General features: G+C 38.6%; 1 protein-coding gene across 1 annotated transcript in view; it reads right to left on the bottom strand.

The window, feature by feature from the left end:
* Positions 1-27,919, bottom strand: part of olf413 (DBH like monooxygenase olf413) — a 161,319-nt gene that overhangs the window by 11,670 nt on the left and 121,730 nt on the right. Inside the window, exon 3 of the mRNA XM_043422091.1 lies at positions 20,253-20,402. Coding sequence (XP_043278026.1) covers positions 20,253-20,402 — 150 coding nt within the window. The remainder of the gene's footprint in view (positions 1-20,252; positions 20,403-27,919) is intronic.

Genomic DNA, 27,919 nt, shown 5'->3' on the forward strand with positions numbered 1-27,919 from the left:
AATATTTAGGGGAGTATTTCTCTATCGTGTATGATTAAATGGGAAGGATGAGCTCAGTTTTGCGAGACCTATGATATAAGAGCGTTCGCATTTTGAGTGATGTCCCAAACACTTGAATTCTTCCCAGGAGCCCATGAGAATGAGATTCATTTCTTTCAAGCTCGCTAGAACAGCAATGTCAAGGAGAAAAAAGCGTGTAGGCATGATACTTTTGGTAAAAAGCGTGAGGAAGTCCAATTCACCCATCCTCGTCCTGCGTTTTGAGAACGAACGACGCACCCTAAAATACAACTCCGAAAATGATTGTCGTAAGATTTGATCACGTACTACGCGCACACAATCGTAGCATCCATGATGATGATTCTTGCAGAAATTTACTTCGCTGACATGTGCGTGTGTTCGCTAACGTGTCTTTGCCCTTTTCCCACGAGAGCGAGGGTCGTTTTTATAAATCGTTACCACTTTCGGTTACGTTCTTTTTATTCTTCAACGGTGATGAGAATGAGTTCATATATAAGACTACTCTTACTGCATCTTAGTCTGGGAGAAAAATCGTTCCAGGGGAATTACCGTAGTCGTGTCAAATATAAAGAAAAACCTACAACGCTCGTTCCAATTATCATCACAGGCACTGAGGTAATGACTGAGGGGCTCTGGAGGAAATTTCTAGTTTGAACCAAGTACAAAGCCAATCTTGAATAAATCTGACCTCCAATACCGAAAACATGCAAAGGATAATAAATTACATTTACTTGACGATTCATACGTCCTTTCTTGAATTAAAAAGTTATTTTTCAACAAATAGACTTATCTAATAAAAACGTTACAACTACCCTGATGACGTACTACGGCAGAATGTACGTCACAAAGAATATTTGACGTAACAGTCACGACCTGGATGGAATTGTGTGCACTTTACTTGCATCTAGAGTTCAAACACAGCTGGATATATGCACCATAATTTTCCGGCTTCACTTCGTGCTTTCGAACTGACGTTTATATTGTCATGGGATATATAAAGTTATTATTTCCTATCAGCTGAGACGGTAAGCAGTGTGCGACGATATGTATCGAACCTTGTGTCGTTCCTACGGGTTGTTGGTAATACACTGATGCATGACAATACATCATTACATTTCTATAAAACTGCAACTTATCATGCCCCTTCATGTAATCAACTTGACATATCGTCAAAGTCAGCATACATAGAAATCGAATGAACTTCTGTGAACTATGAATAATCTCAGGGGACAATGTGAAACTTATAAATAACTAGGTTGAAGTTTCTCAGTACCGCGATTTGTCGATGAAAATAGAAACTACCTGGAAAAAGATGAGGTCGAAGGGGGTTGATACAACGTCTAGATGATCATCGAGGTATGCCTAAAACTTAGTCAATCGATATTATATCATGTTGTGTACTATATACACAAATGCTTTTTTCCTTGAGGTAGTAAAAGAAATGACCGACGGAGTAATAAAAGACTGGCTACGCCCAGGGGAGTAGGTTACCCGAACGTTGGATAAGAAATCAAAGTGATTGTGCGTCGTGACTTGGCCACGTGGCCGACAGATTTATCGATCGGATATAATGCGAGTAGACCTGGGCCACGTTGGTCGTTTTGCGAACAAGCGCACGTATAGTATATATCTATTTATAATACGTATAGATGTGCATGCTGCATCGTGTTGGAGAAAAGAAACAGACCTTTTCGGGTGCTAACTTTGAGGAACATGAACGCAGCAAAAATACCTCTCTTGATGCTTCAGCCATTTACATAAGAAGAATGTTATAGTCGCTAATTACTTCAACCAGGCATTTTCAATTTACGGAGTATTTGTCTACCTAAACACTTCGAATTCGCGTTGAAAGCTCAACTTGTAAAAACTTTAGGTTAACTCGGCTGAATGTTACAGAATGAGAAAGAAGTGAAGTAAAAAGTTGGTGTTGGAAAATGTGAAACTGATCGACATGTGTTAAAGGACACGGTGGAAAAACATCGCAACACCGTGCCTCGTTTTTACTGAGAGACTATTCACGTTCCGAGGGGTTTAGCTTTGGGATCGTTTACTTCGGGTGAAAAAGAATGTTCCAAGTACGAAAAGTAATTATCCACTCGAGATGAGAGTAAAAAGGGGGGAAGAAAATGCGAAAGGGAAAGAGACGAGGGACTGAAAAGTGCACCAAAAAAACTGATGAGGCAAAAAGAAAGAGGCTCTTCGTGTCAAGGACGATCATCGAGAAACCGGTCGAAATAAAAAAGGGTGTTAGAAGTGTTTCTTCGCTCATGTTACGGCGAGTATTCTTATATATGATGGAAAAAGACATCAAGAAAGTAAGAGAGAGAAAAGGTTCTAGATGGCTAATTGCTAAGACAACAAAAACGAAGGAAGCGTGTTCCCGGATCCCATAACACAAGTTGATGTAGCTTACATACAATATGCACGTAGCCTACAGTTGACAGAAGATAAAAAGAAAAACTACACGTAACTGGATATTGTGGACTAATATTGAATGCGCTTGTTAGTAAAATACAAAAACGAACGTACTTTAATCTCGAATAAAAAATAATTCCATTATTCTTCATTTTGTCTTTCAACACTGTGGGGGAAGATTTACGAGCACATGATAATAAAGTGATATACGAAGATGAACACATCGTATTTTCGATTCTGAGCAAGATGCCTGGATGCTTCGCCATTAAACTCTTGCCACTTCCGAAAAGCAATTAAGGCCCCCAGGCAGGTTTTTTTTAACTCAAATGAGTAAAAGTTCCTTCTCTGGTAGTTTCTGTGAATGTATATATACTTGGACTGGAAATATCGATATGGATGAGTCATTTCGTATTTTTACAGGCTTCTCATTCTTTGTCCGATCCCGTTTTTCCACACGTTCCGTTCGGATCTCCCTCTTCCACGATTATCTCGCAATTGCCAAAGCCATTATCGAACCAATACTTTCATTTATTTCGAGAAAAGTGGCAAAGCGAGAACACCCCAATAAGAAAGAAAACATCCCGTAGGTATTTTGGTATGATAAATCTCACGCATTTGTTCGAAGAACGATTTTTTCCTTTCCAAAAATTCTGCTTTAGCGACAGACTGTTGACCGAATTTGGCTTTTCGTCGAATTCTAATGTACACTTCAATACAGTATTCTCCCTAACCATGTGCGGCATTTGTATAAATAGTTTGATGTATTCGCTGCTGATGATGGGGGAAGTACGTAAACTCGATTTCACTAGGGCACTGTCTCTACGTGTACCGTATACTAAACTTTTCACACATGCTTGTATTCATATAGATATTCAATATAGTCTCTTCAAAGTTGCATAATTAAGGAGGCGTATCAGGCTATTGACAATGCTGGAACTTTTGTAGTTCCCAATCGAATCCTGGCTTCCTCTCAGCACAAGATATATATAACGGACTGAATTGAACGATAAACAGGACACGAGGAACGAGGGAGAGCGAGGAGGAGAAAGCGACGTGAAACAGCGTGCTGATCACAATAATATCTCGAAAATAACAGTGATATGTACATATATATCTATGAAAGAATCTGTTGTCCTCGATTATCTCTGCAGTTTACCAAAATGTTATCCAGACATTTTCCAACAATCAATATCCATAGTTGATGAATTTTCCGATCTTGTCGACTGAATTTGAACGTTTTTTTTTAATATTAGAAAGGATACAGTGCTGTTACAGATATTCTTGAATAGGCAGTTTTTTCTTTAGTGTTTAGCTAGTGGAATGGCTCCGAGATGCGGCAGATTTAGAGTAAAACAAGGTGAAAGAAGGTCATGGGATGATGAAATAGAAAAATTTTCTAAATAAAAGCAATGAATAGTTGTAGCGGTCACAAAATCTTAGAAAATCACATGGTTCTCAGAAATATCAAGGAGGACTCGATCTACCATACATATACAACAGAAACACTCGTGCCAACCTGTTTTCGGGGATAAAAATAACTCGACGAGTCAAATGGAATTCTCGATTACTAAGAGCTACGGGTTGAAACTGAGATTTCATGAGGAGGACGTGCCAGAGGAAAGCACGCAGAAGGGCTGCAGGAAGCTTTTGTGAAAGTGGGGTATCCAGGGCGTTATCTTAATGGCACTTATTGTCTTGATGTATAGCGAATGCGCGGACTATGGAGGAGAACAACTCGCCTCGCTACCCCTTAAGCTTTCCGTTTACGTGGAAGCCGCAGACGCTACCTTGAGTTACGTATTCGATCTATATATGTATACATATTGATGTACATAACAGCCGTTGAGGTAAGATATATTGCAGGAAAAGAAGTAGCAAAAAACAGGATTCTCAACCACGAGCTCTGCTGTGGTGATAACGTAAATCTGGGGCAACATAACATTCCAATACAAAAATCTTTCAGTATAATATTCCATTTGAATAAAATTCCAGTTTCGAACCCAAAAAAATGTTTGTTATCGAATTCAAAGAAGATTCGCTCAAGGGGACTTTTGTGCTCGAACAAGTCTGGAAATCTAAACTTGAAAGACAATCATATGCCGCAGTTTACTGAGTTCAGATAATAACAGATTTTGATTTGTAATATTTTTTTTAGGTTTTCTATTCTTTCGTACGCAACGCTAATCTTCAACAATTTGTTTTTCGTGATGACTGCGTGCTCCGAACGCTCGTAAGTATGTTGGGAAAACGGTGATTGTAAGTGGAATTCGAAATTTTTCTGGTTCGTTATTCTCAAGAAACCCAATCTCTTTATCCGTTCGATTGAGATACCGTCGGAAGACGGGAGATAACGAAATTAGCCGACTGATGACCCTGCCTTCTGCGTTTCGTGTTAACATAATTACCCGATTATATTATTCGATAAATATCTCAGTTTATGGTTTCACGAATCTTCGCCAAAAAATGTTCAACACCCCAAGCGGATATTCGGAATCATACAAACAAATAAGGCGTATCCAGAAGTGATCGAAGATGTGAAAACGAAGCTAAATTCTCATAATAATTAGCGATTTCACATCGTAATAAACATACGCATTTTACTACATAATTGGAAAAATTTTACAAGCTACTCTAATAAAAAGAGCGGAAAATGTTTTTCATGTTGAACACATTCCTGTATTTTCTTATTTCGTTAATAGTGCCATTAAATAGATTAATTATAGCATCTATAAAACCAGCTTTTACAAAGCACTTTTGTGTGGAATCAGAATCAACTGATTTTTAATTTTTTCCTCACCATAAACTCGGCTCTATTATTTCTCCAGATATCTCACTACCAAGTACTGCAGTTTAAAAAAAGAGTGAAACATCACGACTTAGCTTTTAATAAAATGTATACAGAAATACATAGATACGAGAAAACGTGAACGACTTATCACGAAGACACAACTCTTCGTAACACTCTTCATAATTATACTGCAGTGTAGCTTTTAGCAGTCGGGGGAGTTGAAAGAAACAGAAAAAGAGAAGGAGCTATTGTGACGATGAATTGTCTCGAGTTATGGTAGGGTGAATAAAGCACGAGAAAAGATCTTCCGCCCTTCCATTTTAATTCTCGATCTATATACGTGTCATTTTTACAGGTACTCTGTTCATATCTTTCTATTTCTTTTCTCTCCCCCTTCCTCTGTGTTGCTCTCCTTCTCAATGTATTCCTCCCTAACATTCTTTTTTTTTTTCATACGTAGAAATTTGTGGCTCCGCTCAGGTAGACTTGAGTGTAGAAACGGCAGTGAGGTTATTGGGACTCGGTGGAAAAAGCATGCTGCGTGGCCTTGTGAGGGGTGTGAGAATGAAGAACCGAGACTATAGACTAGTTCACCGATTACAGTGGGTATCGAGAATGCAATATGCAAGTTATCTCTCTTCCTCATTCCATCCTGGTTTCATCTCAAAGTCCTCACAGGATGCTACTATTAGATGAGATTCAATCGTCGCATCTATCTCTTTCATTTTCCTTTTATCTTTGTCCCCATACACATTCTGTCTTCTTCATTTCTCTTCCTATTCATTTGGTCGAAAATATATGCCCTGCATTTTCTTATAAAGTAAGACTGGGATGGAGAAAGAATTCAGTACTACTTTACGAGGAGATTGATATCCATAGAAAAATTGCAATAGAGTTTATACATTTTCTGAATATAAATATAGGCACACGTAGGAAGATGCAACAGCCGCTGGAGTTCATGTACTCGAATATGATGAACAAATATAGATGCTATCAGTTATTGTATACGTATTTTTTTTTTTTTTTTTTTTTTATCAGCACCGAGATAATTGGTATCATGATCGAAAAATAAACTCTTTCTTCGTAACTCGTTATTCATCTGTCTTACTGTCGATGAGACTCATAAAAATGCACGAATAGAAGAGATCTTCGAAATTGTATTAGACTAACTCATTCACTCGGGTTTCTTGACTGCGTAGAAGCTCCCCAGAGATTGCTTTGAGAGGAAAAAACTGCAAGGGATGCACTACGCGATAGGTAATACAATAATATCGAGCACTGTTCTCAAAGCGAGTTGAATTGCAGGGGTATTTACAGATCAACGATAGTGATTCTGTGGCGAAAAGGAGAAAATTATGCTTCTGACAAGGAGTTGCGAACTAGTAGAGCTTTGTCCAGTGAATCAAATTTCTGTACGGCGATCGAACATTGTAATCGGTGGATATTTATATCTGTGAATTCACAGTATCTACGAGTGTTGAAAGGAGCTGATCAGCTAGCGAGATTCTAGAAAGACTCGGAGGTTTGCTATAGCCGATGAAAGGTCGTGATTGGATAATGAGAGTAGCTGGAAAGAATTCTCGAACTCTTCCCTCTTATCCATCCATCTCACATTCAAACATCTATAGGTATAATTTTCATGATGAATAACATCATTTCAATGGGATTCAAATTCATTCATGATAAGAGAACAAAGTGATACGAATTTGGACTCTTTAATGTGGAACTCAAACCTGGTAATCACCTGTCCGTATGTCCAAAGGAATGCGTAAAAAAGAGAGAGATGCGTAAAAAAGGAAAGAGTTTAAAGTAAATAAACCGTTAGAAAGAAGCAGGCAAAAATCTGAATTTTGAAATTCAACTTTATCTATACTTTCAGCGTTATGTAGTAAAGCTTCATAGTAACTATGTATTCTAGACTGTACATACACACCGCACTTTAATATTCCATATTATTCACTGCAGTACGAAACCAAAGCAAGGAAGTCGGGGGTTGGGGGCAAAAGTTTCGGGTTGTTGAGTACAGCGAAGCAGCTGTAATAAAACTCGTCAAACTTTGTACCGGTAATATCCCTAAATCCGAGGCAGCGAAGGCGCCATTTGACTTTTCTCGAAGTTATTATTCGTCCGGGAAGAAAAATTGATTACTAGGTCGCGCCAACGAAAGACCGAAACTCTATGTATACAACAAGCACGCGAATGCTGTCTTTAGCATCGTTCAACACTATAATTTATTTGTTTTTATCCTTATAATCGGCTCATCAGAATATATCTGAAAGAAGTATAAAAGCAATATGGTATGTGTACTGCGAGTTTTAACAGCTCGATTACTCTTGTATTATATGTTCCACGGTTGGCGTAACAAATTTTCCACCTTTTACGTATCATATCCAGTTCCCAATCAAACACTCATTCATTTATATCTAAAAATTTATACCACAATTTTATGCCAAAATTCATCAGGCGAAGTCTCATAAATGCAATATATTTAATTATAACCATCGATCCAATTTCTCTGTCATAAAATGTCGAACGTTTTGGGCACCTGGAAATTGAAAAGACATGACAAATTGAGCGACTATATTGGACAAAAAATGTGCCAAAATCGAATGGCATTACAACGAATGAAAGTATGAAACGCGGGTGTTATGAAATGGGAAATAATGCAGTCCTCTCGTTACGAGACCTCTTATCGTATATAAAACGTTTCTCTTCCATACCTTCTGTTTATTGAATTTTAAATTTTACGCCTACATTAAAAAGTAAAAACAGATATTACCATTTCAATAAGAGAATAATTAGCAATCAATAAACCCAACATTTTGCACACATTCTCATAGTGCAAATGTATATGTATATAGGACATTAAACGATATTTAGTTCCCCCATTAACCCCGAGATGTTCAAAACTTTTGATGGTCCTGGAGTATTATCCTAGATGGTAGAACGATCGCAGGGTTTAAGTGCGCCAACTACGATTTGAAGGATAACCACAAACATAATAGTTGCATTATCGCTGCCGACGGGCATTTCCCCGGCAGAATTAATCGGCTTGGTATAACACGTATATAACAGAGACGTGCGGTGTGGTCTCTACACGCTTCGAATAACGGAGAGAGGGAGAGAGTGTTATAACACCATAGTGTGAATCTATATGTCTCATTCTCCATATCTCGTGTAGCAAGAGAGAGAGAGAGAGAGAGAGAAAGAGAGAGCGACGGATGCACATGTCGGCATCGTGAATCAATGTCCAGCATCGAAGCACGGAGGTTCACGAGATATTTTACAACATCACAGTTCACGTGCATTTGTATGCTAAATTCGAAAATATTAATCAGGATCGTTATACGTCACGATTACGGGTATGCAGAATCTATCAAGTTTTCCAGCGGAACACGTCGATTACATCAAGAAATTTATATACTTTACCGATAACTAATTAATCTTATGGATTGGACCGAAACAATGCAGTATAAATTTATCCTCATCACCAAAATGTTATTCATGAATTTTGTTACCCAGCGAATGATCGCAGACACACGATGACCCAATTTCCAGATGATAATTGGAAGCTTGAAAAACGATTCTGACGGTGGTTTTTTGAAGAACTTTGAAATGAAGTACAGTAACTCGCCTCTAGAGTTATTCGCAGTTATATTTTATTCGTAAAAAATTATCACACGATCGAATTAATTCGACACTAGACTTGTGCCCGTAACTTTTACGAGGTTATAAAAAAAATGGGACATGGAGAAGGAATGTCGTTAAAACACGTGTCCCGGAGCCATGGAGACACATTACACACTCAAATTTCATTTTTTTTTCTCTTCTTGGTAATTTCTTTTCACTGCACTCTATCGATTTGTGGATAAGCCAGTAATACTGTGGAGTAACGAAGGTGGCGTGCCTATACGATGATAATTTTTCCTCATTATATTTCTTTCTCGTTCATTTTCTCGTAAGTCAAGTAGATATATACGTATATACATATATAAATATGAAAATATAAGAATAACCCTGGCCCTGTATATCGGTATGAATGGTTGTATTAGTGTCAGTCCATGTATGAAAAAGGGGGCGGGAGAAGGGGGATTAACCATGCATGGACAACGGTGGCACGCGAACAACGTACTTGTAGTTTTGTGGTTGGTCCGTAAAAAGCATTGCGAAAGTTGCTGCGAAAATACACGGCCCACGATCGCATGACCGAGCTGCACCACCCGTCGACTCGATCTTCTACCCTTCTCTCTCTCTCTCTCTCTCTCTCTTTCTTTCTCTCCTTGTCTTTTTTTTATTTTTCTTATCTCTTTTCTAACCTAGCTGTTTTTCTATGGCTACACCGTTCACTTGTGTATAGAAGAAAGAGTCTCTTTGTCTCTTTGTGTTTCGTCTTTTTTCTCACTTTTTCAACCCCGGTAGCCGAACTTATGGTAACCGAGCAAGCTTATAGCCGGGCCCGAACGCGATCGCTTCCGTTTTCCATTAACTTATTTTGTATGCAACTAATTTGCATGTCTAACGGCAACACGATAAAATTGGTCAACGTTGTATAGCCGTAATACAAGAGGCATATTAAATGTATGTGATATCCCTCAGTGTAGTTAGAATTTAACTCGAACGAGCTTAAGCATCAATGCTAGCGGCCTAATCATTGTTATTAGTAACTCAAACGAAATCGATTAATCGTTTTAAGAATATTTCTGCGTATCAAAGAATGGTGGGAACAACGATGAAATTGGCACCTCCTGTTACGGACTCCGTGGGAATATTAACTCATGTTAAGACTCATTGGATACCAGTATTTCCAGCGTTCTTCGAGAAACAAACATATTTATACGATTTTTTAAATTCTTGTGACAATTATTGTTAATTACAAATTTATATTCATTATTACCAATAAACAATATTGGTTCAATATTATTTCGGTGCAACCGAAAAACTTTTAGTTGAGTTTCAAATAGCTACACACACACACACACAGACACACACACACACAAAGGTGGCATTTTCAATAAAAAATCTTTACCTCTGATCGACACATGAGGGTTTGTTTTTTTTCACGAGGCCACGTATATCTCAGCATGATAAAAAAGAAGTTATCCACAGGATGTCAGGGGATAGACAATAAAAATAGGATTCCGACTGGACCTGTGTGAATTCTTCAAACCCTTAAAAAAATTGCATTTTTCCCTATAGATAGGAAGAGTCCAGCAATTCCAGTGGGAAATTTGCCAGTCACATATATACACAAAGTGTACGACGGCTATGAATGTATATCTATACACATAGCTAAACCCTGTTCGATGGTCCCACCCTTATTTGCCTCCCTTTTCTGCCTCACAGAAACGTTCTTGAACGATCTTTTTTTAGTTCCTCTCCAACCGGGTGATCCTGGCTCGCCTTTCTCGCATTCTCCCTCCTCCTTTGATCCGTTTCTATAAATATTTATATTCGCTCTATATTCTTGAACGAAAAACCTACATTACCTATCATGCTTTATGTATTCTCACTACTTCGTGTGTCAATGTGCACGAGTATTTTCGCGCATATCGTTGCATCAAAGCAAGAAAGCAATAAGTTTTCGCGGCAAACAACATTCGTTTGTTGAAAACATTCAAAGAAATACGCAAATCGAACTTTGATATATTTTAAAGGTTTGAAGAAAGGAAGAACCATCTGAGATAGGATTTATATGTCATGACCATATGCATAAAATCGAAATACGACATGGAATAAAGGGTCAAAAGACTTTTCAACTTTGACGGAATTGTCGGAAGATCAGAAATTGTACTTGGTGACTCAGTGAAAGGGGCACTGAAAGAGACCGAATGGAAAAATGTATACTATTATTTATATGTAAACAACTCGCGATTGCACGAGGGTATAGGAACTCTAAAAGTAAGAATATTCGCTGTCCACGAAAGACCAATGCTAGTAAATCGAGTGGTGCTGCAACAATTTCCATACAAAGTTTGTGCTCTATGGGTAACTGACAAACAGGTATGAGATCAAGTATCCATATAGTTATTTTTTACATGAATGAACGGGAAAAGTACTGTTGCGTTTTAAATTCATTGTAACCTTTACTCGCTAGTACTCTGGCACATTACAAACTATACGCCAAATATGTCAAGAAAGGAAATAGTGAACCGACGATCAATTGATGACCATATTTCTCATGAAGCAGAAGTATGGGAGAGTCCCTTTGGCTTCGTATCATATCTACCATAGAAGGTCGATAATTTCCATGTCCAAAATCTCTCAGGCCAATTTGTCAACATACTCCGTTGATATCACTAATGAATTAGCACATATATAGCACATATTTCATGTGTTACATGATTTACTACATCTTTATGAGGTTTTTGAGCTTTCTGCTATCCGTGCATTAAACTCCATAAACGCGCACATGGGATCAAAACTTGTCGAGGGCTAGTGTTCGTTTTCATGAACTTTCTATCGTATGCTTCGAACCCAAAACTTCTCTTCTATAAAATGTTTAAATTTAATCAAACTTTGACTTTATTTATTACTGTAATGTAACTAAGAAGAAATAGATATTGAGAATATGTCCATCCAAGGTACGCGTTTGCATCGCAAATGGCTTCTGGCTCATTGAGCCATCAAGATAATGAGATTTATCAAATGGAGACATAATTTACCATGAGGTTTCCAAACTTTGGCAAGCTTTTTGTTATACTAATTATTCTCGGTGACTAGAAAAGTCTTCTGAATTTTGAGTCTTTTATCTTCATCGTACCGGTGATAGATTGAAATATCTACTACAAGCTTCAATTCTCTTGCGCTTTTTGCATGTGAACAGAAGCTGTTTTCAAATCTTTCCGCTACGTCTTTTGGTATAAAAACGCTAATCACCGATGTACTTCTGTTTGATAACTCTAAATTTTGAAGGACCACCCATCGCATCGATCGATATAATCTTGAACATCCCAATTATGGAAGCTAGCACGTCATACATTCGGTGCACTATAATCTAACGTCACTTATAAAATGCAAATGTACACGAAGAAACTTCCTATTGTGAAATTCAGATTGGTTTTTGATTTGAAGTTCGGAGTAGTGAATGTTTGCAAATCTTCTCTTGCAATTCATCGCATACCTATGAATAACCTATTCCATTACGATTGAGCCTCGGAACGAAAACATACGATGTTCTATTTACTTATTTTGTATCGAATATGGGAAGTCATATGCTGCGTCGGCTACAAAATTCCGGCGGGAATCCGCTTAGGTTTTACGAGACGTGTCTTCTGCGGATCGAGTATCAAAGTATCGAATAAAAGAAAAGCATACACGATGTACTATTCCATTGGCATTGAGAAGTATAACGTGATATCTTGGACGTGATATGACAAAAGGCATTCACATGTATGCACATATATTTAAGAGGCAGCATCGAACGTTTCCAATGCGTCAGCACATGTGCATATCCCCAGGGCATGTACCGCATATTTTGGTGCACCCTTAATCTTCGCCTAATCCTGGAAGGCTTGTTCCGGAATAGCCACCGAACGATATATATCGTCTAGCTTAGCCTCGATAGTGAATTTAATATCAGCGGGTATGCCAGAGTATAGTGAAGTGAAAGAGACAGAGAGAAAGCTGGAGTGAGAGAAAGATCGTAAGTTTCGATGAGACCGAACGAGCACGTTGTTCTATAGCATCGATAAATTTCATGGATCACTGCATCATCAATGAACGGTAAACAGGTATCAGCGATTCGAATACAATGAGCGAAAAGAGATAATAGTCTGAAAAACTGTTATTCGCAGTGATAACGAAATGCAAAAGGATGATTGAAAAGAGATAAAAAATTTTGGTTGGAAACGAAAGCAATATTTTCATTTGAATATTTTGGGTAGGATTGGTAGGAAAGAGAAACTATTTAACCTGAGGCGAAGTCGATTTCTGATTACTCGGAAAAGGTCTCGGTTCGCGTGGAAAACATTTAACAGCCATTTACTGAAACGTGATTTTCGATTCGAGTATCGAGCACTACAGTTATCCATTAAATCCCTGACATCCCGCTCCTTTCAACCTACCCTTCGATCGCAAGCGTCGCGTAAAAGTTAGTCAAGTTTTCAACCGATCGGAAGTCTCTCAGGGGTGAGTTCTTGAGATACCTCGTCGTCGAGCTTTACGCGAAACTGTCATTAATTCTTCGCGAAGACGATCAGAAGAGAAAGGAAGAGACGGTTTACAAGTCCTGCAATAGTGCAACTTCAAAGTGTAGCGAGAAGAGAGAAGAAAACGAAACGTTACGAGTTTCTTGGATGTGTTCTTTGATAAGCGGAAGAAGTGGGGGTAGAAGGTGGGTTTACAAAACTCCTGCTTCCAAAACTCCTGATGGTGAACCCAACTTCGTCACGAGTTCTTCTTTTCCATGAAACTGATGGCAAAGGGTGTATATAACAAGGACGACGCTTTTCCGTCGTCTCGTTATTCAGCACAGTCGATAACCCTCCTTCTATTTCTTCTTCTTTCTCCTCGTCCGATCGTTATCGGGCTTGCAGAAAAAAATGAAAATAAATTCTTTCCTAACTGGCTTGTGCATATACATTTTTTGCCTTTTCCTCTCGGGCAAAACGATGCTGTTTCCAACAAATCAAATGGAGATAGAAGTGCTCCTAGCAATATGAAGACAAGAGAACTAAATTATTTTTTATCAGATGCATTTGCAACCATTATTAAATTTCCTTTCAACCTGGATATACCCACACATATTCCAGTATACATCTATTTTTATCAACCCAAATGAAGAATTCCGTTTTTCCATTCTTCTTTCATTCTTCCATTTGCCACGTATGTTGGTGCAAATATGTACTAGTTCGAACAAACGTATACGCGAGAATACACGAGAAACATATACACGAATCGTTAAATTCTTTGGTGAGAACGTTCGAGCAACTCATCCTGTGAATTCAGTTTTTTTTTAGATTTACTTCTAATTTTTTTTAACCATATCAAAGTGATAGCTTTTCCCTTGTTCATTCTAGTCGATCCAACGGACGCTAAGTTTTTTCTTACAACACTTATCAGACATCAAATGGAATCGATTAACCTCAGGTACAATACTCTTGAGAATATTCTGTATGCATGTACAGCGGTTGTAAAAAAAATCAAACATTTCATTCGGTCACGAAGTTCATCTGTTTTCCCAGTGCGATTTTCTTCGAAACTCTCGTTTCTCTCGTCACTCATTCAGGCTTTTATTCTTCCTAGCCCTCGTATTTTTCCCTCCTCTGTATCCCCCCAGATTTCTAGCTTCGAGGTACGTATATGAGAGCCTTTGGAAAGCGGGGAGGCTAAGCTAGATACCGTCGGTACGATAGGTAGAACGGGGAATGAAATAGTAGAACCAGGTCAGCCAACCAATCCCAACTGCAAGACACACCGATCTCCGTATACTGGCTCACCTGCTGCACCATATCTTCTATGATATGTATATATATATAGAATCTCTAACCACGTGAAATGTGAGGAAGCTCTGTACATAGAGTGATACATGGAAATTGGCTCAAATATGGACCACCGAGTTATATTCACTCAATTCTTTTTCGAAGAAAAATGAATCATCTTTCATGGAAAAAATTTACAACATAAAGTCTTATAGATCCAGAAGGAATCAAAGATTTGAGAGCGCACTTATTGTGTTCCTTTTCATGGTGAACCTGCTGTCTCGAAATAATTTATACTGTGAGCATTGCAGGAACTGGTAAAAATACTTTAAACTATCGCTCGTAAGTTTCAACAATAAAAATGTAACGCTTTTCGCTTACTATTGGACGTGTAGATTCCAGTGTAAAGCTCAAGTTATTCTAATGAATCAGCGTCGAAACAAAGGTGTTACGATTTGAATAAAAAAATCAAGATCTTTTCAGTTTTATTTCAAAAGCGTATTTGTAGATACTAGTAATTTCTTGCAGATTCTCATTGGTGGAAGGTATACTTTTGAATTTAAAAGGAACGCGGTGGGACCTTACATGTTTCTGGGTATTCGATGTCGTCCAATTTCATGCACATTTTTATCTTCCCCCCGTTCTCTATCTCCTTCTTCTCTCTTTCTCTCACTTTCTTCTCACTTCCTTTTTCTCGTTTGTAAATGCGAATATATATACGTAGATTCAAAATACAAATATACGTATTCGCTTCGCTCATTCCTTTTTCCACTCATGTATTTTTTCGACTCTTCCTTAGCTTCGCGAGGCGATATCCTCCAAAAGAAAAAGAGAAAGAAGAAGAAGAAGCAGCTTCGCTACGTACGAACATTCATTTTATTCAAGTAGGTATATAGACATCGATGCTGGCTATGTATACAAGGGCGAACAAATAACACCACGGCAAGGAATCTCTTGTGAAATGGAATTGCGCTTGGGCCATACGGTTTATATGAATCTTCGTGTATAAGTGCTCAAGAGAGTAGAAAGGGCGAAGGAGATAGCGATGGTGCTCTGTACTCTCAGGTACGTAACGGGTCATGTATCTCGTATGCGCGCAAATGGAGATGGCCGATTTGTGCGGCTCTCTAGAAATTATTCTAATTTTCGACTAAAAAGACTTGCGCAATGCCTTTTTTTTCACACAGTGTATGTAAGAGAAAACATTTACGAAATTTGATGTAAACATAGTTGAGGACATTACGTAATTTAATCACTGAATTATAAAGACCATATCGGAGTGAGGACAATCATTTCAAGTGAGAATTCAAACAGATTAACTAGAATCGTTAATACGTCTACAAAAAATAATCTGATCAAAAATAGTATATTACGACCCTAGGCCCGAAAGTTGGATTTCCTGGCATGTGCTATATGAAGGCCGAGGCGAAGCCGAGGCCTTCATGTCGCACATGCCAGGGCATCTAACATTTGGGCCGTGGGTTGTATACTATTTTTCTTGATCCCGTAGCCGAAAGTACGTTCAATAATTACTAGCAATTGCGAGGAGGGGGGGGGGGGGGGGATGCCCGCCCGACTTTTGCAGGACCGAGGCGAAGCCGAGGTTTTGCTGGTCGGGGCAGGCATTAAAAACATAAACAAAAAGTAAAAAAACACACACAAAATATCACACAATGATACAACAATATTATTAGTACAAATAAATAATTCGTTGATACATGTCTGATTCAAAGTCCCATGATAGTTAACAATTTTTATATATGAATATTTCCCGCTATACTTGACAATTTATATGAATATGTGCTTTCCTATGAACCTGGAATTTGGAAATACAACATTATTCCGGACGACCATATTCATTTTATTAGTTCGGTTACATTATTTTCTGTTTTCGCATCTGAACGAACAAACCCAAACAAACCCAAACAAACCCAAATGTATGTTATTCGTCCGGGTTTATGGCAGTATAGCGCATAACATGAATCATAAAAGCTACGCTATACGCGACCGCTTGAAGCAAATAATAATGATGCTTGGCAACGAATAAACAAAATCATGGCAACGAATACAGGCTTCACATTCATATATCGAAATGTTAAAGGATCACCGGCCGCAAAAATATCGTCAGAGCACACTGAAGTTAGCCGAGTTAGCCGGCCACGAAAAATGCTCTTCCCGGCCTGAAATGCGGCCGGAAAGTGCGTACTTTCGGCTAGGGGAGCAAGAAAAATAATAAATTCTATGTGCAAAAAAAACTTTCAAAAGCGTATACCTCAAGGTAAAATTGACGTAAAAGAATTGATGCAGCAATAAAGATTACGCAGGAAGAAAAGTTATGACGTATTTATTTAGATGCACGTGTATGTACAAGCTTACGTGGATGTTGAACCGACAAAGACTGAAGGTGGATCGATACGAGTAATTTAAAGTTGAAGAATTCACCGTGAGTTAGCGACGTCGATAACGCTATTGCGCGCACCACCCGCGTGGCTTGCGTGACCATCTTATGCTGATAGGAAGACCGAGAGAAAACGAAGAGAGGGTGGAGCGGAGAAGGGTTAGAAAAGGAGCTCTTATATACTAACGCCTGGATCGTTGGAAAAGCATCGCACCCGCGCGCCTTTGCCTTGTCCACAGACAACCAGAGTTACTTCAATTTCCTTTTATCTTTCCGATAGACGACTCTTCTACCCTTTTACCATCCCGCACACCTTGAATCCAAGTACTCTGCCAATCTGATAACACCCACAGTCGCTTCAACTGTAAACTAACAATCTCGCTCTTTCTCTTTGTCTCTTTCTATCTATGATTCTCCCTTTGCCTTCGCTCTGTCTATTTATTCACCCTACGCCAATTTTCTTCCTTTTTCTCTTCGATGTCTTGCCACACGATCTCGCACTAATTAACAGTTACTTAACTGTACTTAATCATTCAACTTTGCAGAAATACGCATCTACTAAGCTCGAGTTGGATTTTTCTTTTTTATACGTTTTATCAAGATACGAGCTGAGCATTGAGAAGAAAGTTCGTTACCCATTAGAAACTTTAGTTGAAATTATTAACAAATAATATGTCTGTATATTTTCATGTTAAATTATTGCATAAGCGTATAAATTCATGAATCAAATTTACATTATAAATGTGCCATAACTCGAACTTTTAAATATTGAAAATATTCGACGCTCGGCGAGAGGATTAGAGCATACAGTCAATCCCAATGCCAATGTGACCCTTTGAAAATCCTTTGACCCTTTCAAAAGGGTTATTTCGTGAAAAATGTGTATAATATCAAGATTCGATAAAGAGAAGTACCCTCATGAAACAAATGCGATATTTCAAAGGTCAAATCTATATAATATTCGAGACCTGAGAAGCATATTATTTCATACAGATTCACAACTTTCAACAATGTCATGAATGTTTCACTTTTCAAGGAGATATAGTTATAAGTTTGAAGCGCAAAGTTGCTTGATACTCCATGCGATTGGATTAACTCTTCGGAAAACCCACGTTGTATCCATATATCATATATATGTATATATGTATATGTATATAAATATGTACGAAGTTCCATCGTTTGTCGTGGCTGAGATAAAATCTCAGAGTCCTGAACGTTCATTTTATATACATTTTTCAGTCTCCTTCTATCACGGTTTCTCTCTATCTTCGTGGCCTCTCCACCGCGCTATCTCTCTGTCACATTGATGACTCAACTGCGACGAAGCATTTTCAAAGTGTTCACTATTGCCGAGGATAAAAGGGTGTGTATATCAAACGATCTTTTCTGGACCTCTATATACGCTCGAATATATATGTGTATGGTATTAACTGCAAGACCAAAACCAACGTTCCTTCAGTCTCGAGATCCCCGAGATCGGGATCAGCTGTATAGGAATTCTCTCTCGAGTCTCGGGTTACCAAAGTTTGTGGTGTATGAAAAAGAGAAAGACTAAGAAAGAGTGAGATATGAAACGGGTATTTCGTTTTAAAAACTTGAGATGTTCTGGTGACCACGTGAACTGCGGTTTAAGAACGGATCAACCGGATGTTACTAATTAATTAATGGAAATGCAGTGTATTCTCTTCAACGATAACGTACATAAATCGAAGATCTAATAAAATAATCGAAGCGAACAGACCGAAGAGAGAAAGAGAATAAGAGAATCATAGAGCGAGGTTTGCATTTTTGTATAAGAATGAGGAAGAATAATGAATAGCTTCGCTCGTCGTTTTCGATTGGACTTTTTTGATATATCAATAACAATTAGTGTACCGCATTGAATGGATACAGCAAAATAATATGATATATTCATAATTGTAATGTATATACTATTCTTCCGTTCAAAGGCGAGTGAACCTTTGAAATGTCGATTTTTATCGAGTCTCAACACCATCTTCTCATCCACGCCGAGTCACGCGATATTATATATAGTAGCGATGATCCGTATATATGTATACACACTACACACGTATTACAGTGCATAGTCACTTTGCTTTTCTACATTACGCATAACGCAGACGTATAATGACGTGGTTGAAAAAAAAAAAAAAAAAAAATAGAGTGTATTTTTATACGCACTGGGAGCAGGCATTTGGTAGGTGTCCGATAGATTTTTTTACTTTTTGATTCACACGATTACTCGTGAAGCCAGATATTGATAGACTACATATTTTATCATCGAGTGAGCGTCGATTGAATAACAGTAACTAATATTCGATATTAAAACCGTCTCTAATCAAAAGCACAGAGTAATATATGTGTGCGATCGAATTAATGAAATTGAAATCAAATGGCGTTGAGAATAAAAGGTTTAAGTTGAATTGGAATGTGTAGGCTGGGAGATGATTAAATTTTGATGAGTTCAGTTTATTATCTAACGTTTTCATTATGGTTTTTAATTATCGTAGCGATCTCAATGATAACATTTATCAAAATATTCGATTCCCTGCAACGATTTCAGTACCTCTAGTTTAAAGGCATTTTTGTTTAATGGGTTCGCCGCTGCGTTGAATAAGACTATAAATTTACAAGTAATATACATAAAGGGACAGCACATGCGGACTCTTGGATGACGTCAGGATTATTGGTGATAGCTGGGAGAGTGAATGACGCATCATCGGATTACTCCCAAGTGATTAAACGCTTGTGTCCAATGAGAAACGGAATATCGTACGGTCTACTAAATATCCACGATCTATATGGCACGACCAAAAGCACCTACAAAGTCATTGAACACCGGTAAAGCCAGCTAGTATTCGACAATAAGCCATCAAGAATGGATGCACTCGTTCACGACTATAATTCGAATCGATATTTCAATAAATGAGGTACAATTTATCTGCTTATGCGACACCTGTATATTGCGGGGTTTACGAGGTCGCATAGGTAGAGCACTTCATTTGGGACATACATGTTGATCGGCATTATATTACGTATTGAACAATGGTAAAAGCATTTATTGTTTAAGGGTACTTCAAATATGTGGATTCTCACAGAACTGCATTACGCTGAACGCACATTTTATCAGGGAACGACATGGAGAGTTTTAATTTTTCATTAGATTAAAATCTTTTTTTGGTATTATAAAGGAGACGTTAAATGGACTTACCGTGATCTTGAGATCGCGGGGATCACAGGTGTCGTATTCGCGACTGAATCGTAGAACCGTATGAGTTTTATTTTCATAGCCGATAAGAAGGTGATAATCCTGACTCGAATCCATCTGAGGATCTCTACTCATGCCCTTTACATGGCGGTCCTGGAACAAGAATTAATATTTCGTTAGTATCATTATATACAGAGGTTGTTTTGCGAGTATAAATCAGTATCATTGCTTTTTATATACTGGAATAAACTCAACGTGTCGATATTCCTTATGAATTGACAAACACTGTTTTTTTTCAGGTATTTTACTTCAAAATATTATGTATTACAATAACAAATTTTGGCGAATGCCTATTTTTTTACATCTCGTCGAAGCCTCCTTTTCGCTCTGTATAAAGGTTTCTTGTTAGTCGATACTCGTATTCGACGGAGAATCTCTAACCGCGTGTACAAATGGATTGAATTTCCACAAGGTCGACGACGGATTCGATCCTCTTGTAAAATGAAGATGGAGTAAAAGAGGAGAGCCCATCGGAATCTATTTCTTTGCCCTTGCCCGGCTTCTTCTTAGCAACAGAAGCGTACAAACAAAACCCAGTCCTTCTCGTGCGCTTGGCTTAGTGTGTTAAAGATAAAGAAAATGCGTATTTCCCATCATCTTTCATCTCTCTCTTTCGCTCTTTTTCGCGGTTGCCTTAATACCCACGAATATCACCGGACTATCTAACCGCAAAGGCAGATGTGATATTGATAGCTGCATGGTGTAAGAATACCGAAAAAAATTGGAGGAATCCGAAAGAGAAAAATCGAGCAAAAATGTGAGTTTAGAAATTTTTTATATTCAAATGAACGAATATTTCTTAATATGTTAATACAGTTTCACTTAGAGAATTCTGCGAAAGTTTATTTTATAAATCTTTTATAAGAGTACGACAATTATATTTTTTTGCCGCGATGCATCCGTCACACGGTGTCTGAAAGTTCCTTTTGAAGAACCTTCTCATTTGCTGCATTCGCGATAGATTTTCCACCAAGAAACGTGCCGCGAACACGCGCAGTGTCGAGGAGAAGAGCAAGAAAAGCGAGAAGGAGAGAAAGAGAACGGCGAGAGGAAAGGAGAGAATGAGAAGCGACGTTACGGACGGATAAGGAGCTTTCCTGCGGCAAGCCACCCCGGGAACGGCTCAATCAAGATCTCGAATCGTGCGCCGCTTCGGCTTCTGCTCTCTTGTAGGTCTTCCGCAATAACTTCTGATGTACTCTCGCTCTCTCTCTCTCTCTCTCTCTCTCTCTCTCTCTCTCTCTCTCTCTCTCTCTCTCTCTCTCTCTCTCTCTCTCTCTCTCTCTCGGTACGCTCACAACTCGCCGCTGGTCATCCAGAAGCTCCGTTTCTCGCTCTTTCACTCTTCTTCCTTTTCAAATCCAACTCTACGATCTCGTTTACTATCTCCCTTTCTGTAACCTTTTTTTTCGGCGCTATGATGCGACTCATACGACAGAAACGAAGAAAGAAAAAGACATCATCGGGCGGAACCGGCTTTTTCAATGGGTGTAAGCAGCTTCTAGTTAATTTCTGTATTCCATTGGAGTAACGTACATCATTTGTTCGTAGAGTTCGTCGATTAGATTGGTCCAGTCATCACAGATCCGTAATGTCAAGGAAGATGCGCAATATTTTCAAAGGAGTCGTTTTATTTTGTAGAATTTATTGCAGTCTCATAACGAGAGAAGCCGCAAAAATATAAATTATGAATTTACTTAAAAAAATAAACTTGAAAATCGTTCGTCGTACGACCCCAGAAATCGAACTTGAAAGGAAGATAGCGAGTCGAATAGGGCGAGAGGGAGAGAACACAGAATAGTAGGAAAAAGTAGAAAGTGGTAACACGGTGAAGAGATCGATTGACGTGGAAGCCTTGTGGTCATAAGGAGATCCCACTCGAGGGAGATCGTAGTTTCTCGAGATCTGAAAGACATGCAAAAACATGTCGATAATAATGAAGCACAGTGTGAATCAAATTGAAAAGCCATAGAGGAACGATAAAAAATGTGGACGACTTGGTATGCAGTAGAACAAATATGTGAAAAGTCACATCGAGGCCAGGAGAAATCAGAAACTGTACAGGAGAGAACAAGCAGCTTTCGCCCTCGTTCAGATGGATAACCCTTCGCCGTCAGCGAGAATTCTCGCAGAGGCAAGTTTTTGTCACGAAGATTCCAGTTCGCCGCCTCGATATAATTATCCAGCCGAAACGCTTGCGTTTGGCATTGATACTCGTATATGTGTATGTGTGAGTATGTGTATGACAGATGAGTGGCTGGAGAAACGTATGAAAAAGTTTTGCCTGTGGTTGAACGCTTTGTCTCTCGTCGTCCAAGCATCCATATAAGCATTGTTTGCTCGTAAAGAATCTCTTTGATACTTTTAAAATATTTTTTGTGTTTCTGTCTCTTCGTTTTGTGTACGCTTGGGTCTGGTCCGACCTGATAGAGTGTGAGACGGGGAGAGAGAGAGAGAGAGAGAGAGAGAGAGAGAGAGAGACGCACACCCCTATGGGGCTTTATTAAAATTTAATTTGAGCCTTGACTGCATCAAGGGACCCGTAACGCCTCGACGCGTTAGTTGCTTTTGCGTGAGTCCTCACGAGTCACGCGTGTTATAACCTACAAACACACCCTTATGTGCACGTTTGTATATGAGTCTGTCGCAAATATATACTGCAATGTGTGTTCCATTTGGGCTTACGATTTTTATTCTCTTTCGACTTGATGGAGGCGAACAACTCTGCTCCCGTCGTGGTCTTGAACGCCAGATTCTTTTTATTTATCTTTATTATTACTCTTTCTTTCCCCTTGGTACTCTCTTTCTCGGCTCTTTTGTTTCTTTGAAATACATTCTACACTTTGTGTTCATAGCTCTTCGCTCACTCTACATTGTCACTTATATCGCTTTTTTCGCAAGATACTGCAGTTGTGTTGAATTTTAGTCGCGCTATGAAGGAAACAAAAGTTCACTGCGTTCGCCTTTCAAAATCAACCTTGATAATAGCCAACGAGAGGTGGGATCGAAGTTTTATCATTTATCGTTAAATCGCTTGTAAAAAAAACGGATTTTATCTTGGTATTCCGTAATATGAAGTTTTATGAGGACATTAACTTTTTTCATTAACCAGCATTTAGAACGCGCTATTGAACAATCAACAATGAGGATTCTCCCATCAAGATTTATTCTATATCGATGGATTTCGTCCTGGCAATCGTATTATAAAGCTTTTATGTTCTGTAATCGATTTCATCGTAGAGCTTTCTCTCGCACATTCGTTTGTGACTGGCAATACGCGCCAATTCGATACGCCATAGCGATTATAATGCGAAACGTATATGAGTAATACGTATCCTTCGCATACTCGCACACCTATATACCGTGATACGTTACAACCTGGTGTCGCGGGGACAAGGTAAAACAAAAAGCAGAACATAAAAAACGAGATTGCAAAAGGGTTGCCTCGACATTGGTGCTCACCAGGGGTTGCATTTCAGCGTGACGTTTGCCCTTCGCACAGAGTTGGTGGCGCGTGTTTTACACACAATGCGCGACGAGTCGTAAATACTCACTGCGAGCATAATTGTTTTGCATCATGTCTGCCATAGAGTTCTCGCATTCTCGAGGAAAAGGCGCGAAGTGCGCGTTAGCACGTTCGCACTTACAACAAAATTTAATACATCTTTCTTGCATTATTAACTTCGCTATATGTTGAAATATTTGTCTTTTCAATTTTACCGTAACCATCGTGTGCATCCAGGAACAATACGAACTTCTCAAAATCCGTATTCAACTGTTTCTTATTTTGTATTCAATTAGAAAGAGCTCTGAATGTTGGTTGAAATAATTCCGAATGGAGATTCGTCAGTGTAACGACATGACAATTTGTATATCAGATTGGAGTTTCAAATTTTTGAGGGGTAGAGACGTTTCGTTGCATAATACACTCAAGAGTTGTTTCCCGCTTTTGCACTGAGAAAAAAAGTTATCGATTCAATAGAAATTGATGTTATTGGAAGAATTCTTCATTCAACTGCAATGTTTTCGGAGAGAATCGATTCTGTAATATGATTTAAAACTATATTTCGTTCATTCGAGCGTTTTTAACCTTTTGACAATCATATATTTCATTGGCATCCCGTAATGCCAGCACATTTCATTGTTGCAATGACTTTTTTTTATCATTGTAAATCATTGAAAAAAAAACGAATCAACATCTGCTGAGTGTTCGAAAAGAAACACTTAAAAGCCTTGAAAACAATGCAAGTGGAAGTTTCAACAAAAACTTTTAACAAAAATACGGCTTCACGCTATTTAAGGAAGAACGATTGTTCACGAGCAAAATTCACTTGACTCGAAGTGCAGACGGCAATACGCCGATTTACACCGACTCCATTCCTTCCATGTATCTAGAGGGTATTGCACCAATTACCTCGCTAAAGTACTTACTGGCGATCCGATATTAGATTCACCGGAGAAGTACGGAAAGCGAAGGTTTTCAACGTGCTCTTTTATCGTTCATCTTCTACTCTCATATTTATTTCATATATATATATAGACTCCGTTATGGTTGATGTTATAACTATACGGCCATATACATATGAGTTTTGATGGTCTTGCGCTCGAGATAATCCATAAGCACGTGCTCTATCGCGCGAGAATTGTACCACCGGATTCACGGCTATGACTTGGATAATAGTAGCGAGTCGTGTATTACGCGAGTCGAAAGAGAAAGCGCATTTGATCGGAAACTATGATTCGTGGCTCGCTATATATTACACGCTGAATTCCACATTATATAGGTATATTTATGGAGCGTTTTAAATATATTATTTTCTTCCTTTTACGTGTTTTCATCTATACTCGTATCAGCGTATATATTGAGATCGTTCTACGCACATTATCGAGTCCGCGAGTATAGCGAATTCGAAGCATATCTTGCAACACATGCATCCTCGCATATCAAATCTCCGGGGTAGAGCAACTCGGTTCAAATGCAGTCTTTTCAACGGTTTTCGTTGTCTCGAATCGTGATATTCGTATTACTTATGCCGCACAATAATTTACGATTAATGGAGGACCGTTTGTAACGTTTCGAAAAAGATAAATCGCGTGTAAGATTTATTCATCAAACAAGCATATTCGATCGAAAAGAACATTACAGATTCGGGGAGAAAATGAGACGAAATCGTGGTCGAATATAGTTGAGAAACCTACTCTTACCTCTACCTTTGAATAATAAAAATATTTTCATTTGTCGATGTGGAACATGTACCGTCATGATCGAAATAAACACCGGAAGCAGGCAATGAGGCACTATTCAATGGTCACGCGATCTCGCGGAACCCGTGCTTGATATCATGGCGAGCTTCTTTTTTCCGCGTGCGAACGAGACTGCTTCGTGAAATCATTGACACAGATAAACAGAGACTCCACGAGATACGAGAGCGTGTTGTGCATGAGGTTTTTTTTTTCATTTATCAGATTCCGTGAATTCGATATCAGGGACGTTTGCGACGTGATCATAAATATAGGCTCGGTGTGAAAACAGAGGACATGGACTCGGTTGACGTTCGCGTTTCAAGTCTATCTGAGAATGGAATAATCATGCTACTTGTTGCAAACGAATGATCGAGAGCGCCGAACGAGCAGGCGCTCTGCAAAGGGCTTTTTCATTCTACGTGGATACCTTGCGGAAATATTATATTTACCAAGAGACGTGTGTCAATCATGCACGTGATATATACAGTGAAAACAGATGGTGTTCCATCGCTTGTGGACGAGCAAAGTGCTGGGATAGTTCGTCAATAATTTATTTTATTTTCCATGAAGACCGCGTGCGAATGTGAAAAACTCGCTCGAGTTTTGCGTCGAGCTGTCTATCCACTATTTTTTCACTCTTTTTCCTGTTCTTTTATCACGCATCGCTCTCTCGTGTCCGTTTCATCGATAATCTACCTCGCGCAACGCCACGCAACGAGATACAGATATATATGATGTGCATATATCGTGTATTGGATGTGTATATGGACCAGGTGATTCGTTGAAACTATTTGCACTCGAACGAAAGTTGCGAGTGACACAATTTTTTTTCATTATACTCGTTTTTTTTACGCTTTTTCATGTTCCGAAATAATAAAAAAGAAAAGAAAAAAAAAAAAAAAAAAACTCGAGGGGAATGGAACTCGATAATTCGTAAATTGTTATAGACGATTAAATGGAATCTCACTGATTGTGTTGTACTATATTGTACTACATTGAATTTTTCGATTCTCCAGAGCTTTCATTTTTATGCGTTATTTCAAAGTTACCCATCTTTTTCACATCTCTCTTCATTTTATTAGCTCCTTTTTTATGGATTTCGGAAAGAGGTCTGTTTAGATTGAGCGGAAAGATTTCCTCCCGCTCGGTAGTACGTGAAACCTTTTTTCCGGGGATTCTTCGTTTTCTCGATCGACCCGACCACCGATCCGGTCTTTTACGACTGGAGCAAAGTACCAATTAATGGAGGATTCATTTTACGTCGTTCTATACCTTTACATCTCGAACATGTATCTTTTGGGGTTCTCGAGGACATACGTGTATTTTGGATATAAGATGTATTCGTATCCACGAAACACACCGGTGTTATATATTCATTTTTTATTCATTTTTATTCATTTCGTAAAAATGAATATTAAATTCAATAATTTGTGGAAAATTTTGTGATATTTTTTTCATCCTACATTATTTTCAACTGACTTTAAACTTTTTTCAACTGAGTTTAAGTTTCAACTGACTTTTTTCCCGGTATCACGCCGTATCAAGAAACTCCATTTGCTCTCGGGCTCACGCGTTTACGAGTTTCTGCTAAAAGATACTTTCGGGAGGATTTTTCTATTATATCCAGCTCCGCAATCCCGACGATTTATCTATGTAAATGACACGCCTTATTCTACCGATGGAGTTAAAAAAGGCCGATAGAAGGAGGAAAGAGAAAAAAGAAGGTGTCTCCTGAGTTTCAATCACATATCAGAATTTATACAACTATCAAATTCTTAAGGCTACTAATTTTATCTATAATCTAGGTAGGGATGAAAATATGAAAAAAAAATAAAATAATATGGATGGTTCTGAAGCAGACAGTGAAGAAATCGTGTACATAGCTTTATCCTCGTTACTTTTTTATTTTATCTTGCGCGTTTGGGACATTTTTTCAGCTTTGGTGACAAATTTTTCTGTATGGTGAGATGGTCTTATTGGGCTTAAATTTGTCTACATATAGTCGCGTGTTACGAGATGTCTTTCGGTGAAAAGATGCTCGAAAATACATATGTAAAGGTGTGCAGCTCTTACAAGACAAGAAATATCCGGTCTTATCTTTTCGCTCTTCTTGTTCTTTTTTTCGAGCAAGCGAACAAGAGCAAGGCTACAGCGAAAATAAGAATATACGGAAGAAAGAGAGAGAGAGAAAGAGAGAGAGAGAGAGAGAGAGAGAGAGAGAGAGAGAGAGAGAGAGAAAAGGAAAGAAATGTGCAACACGTGTACAAAAGAGAGTCGACGTGTGCCACTGGTAAGGATGTTCTCCGGCATGCGAATTGTCCTCGTTCCTGTGTTTTCAACGTATGAAACCCTGCATATAACCTCGG

Source organism: Venturia canescens, chromosome 1 (genome assembly GCF_019457755.1).
Source record: "Venturia canescens isolate UGA chromosome 1, ASM1945775v1, whole genome shotgun sequence".
NCBI classification, from domain to species: Eukaryota; Metazoa; Arthropoda; class Insecta; order Hymenoptera; family Ichneumonidae; genus Venturia; species Venturia canescens.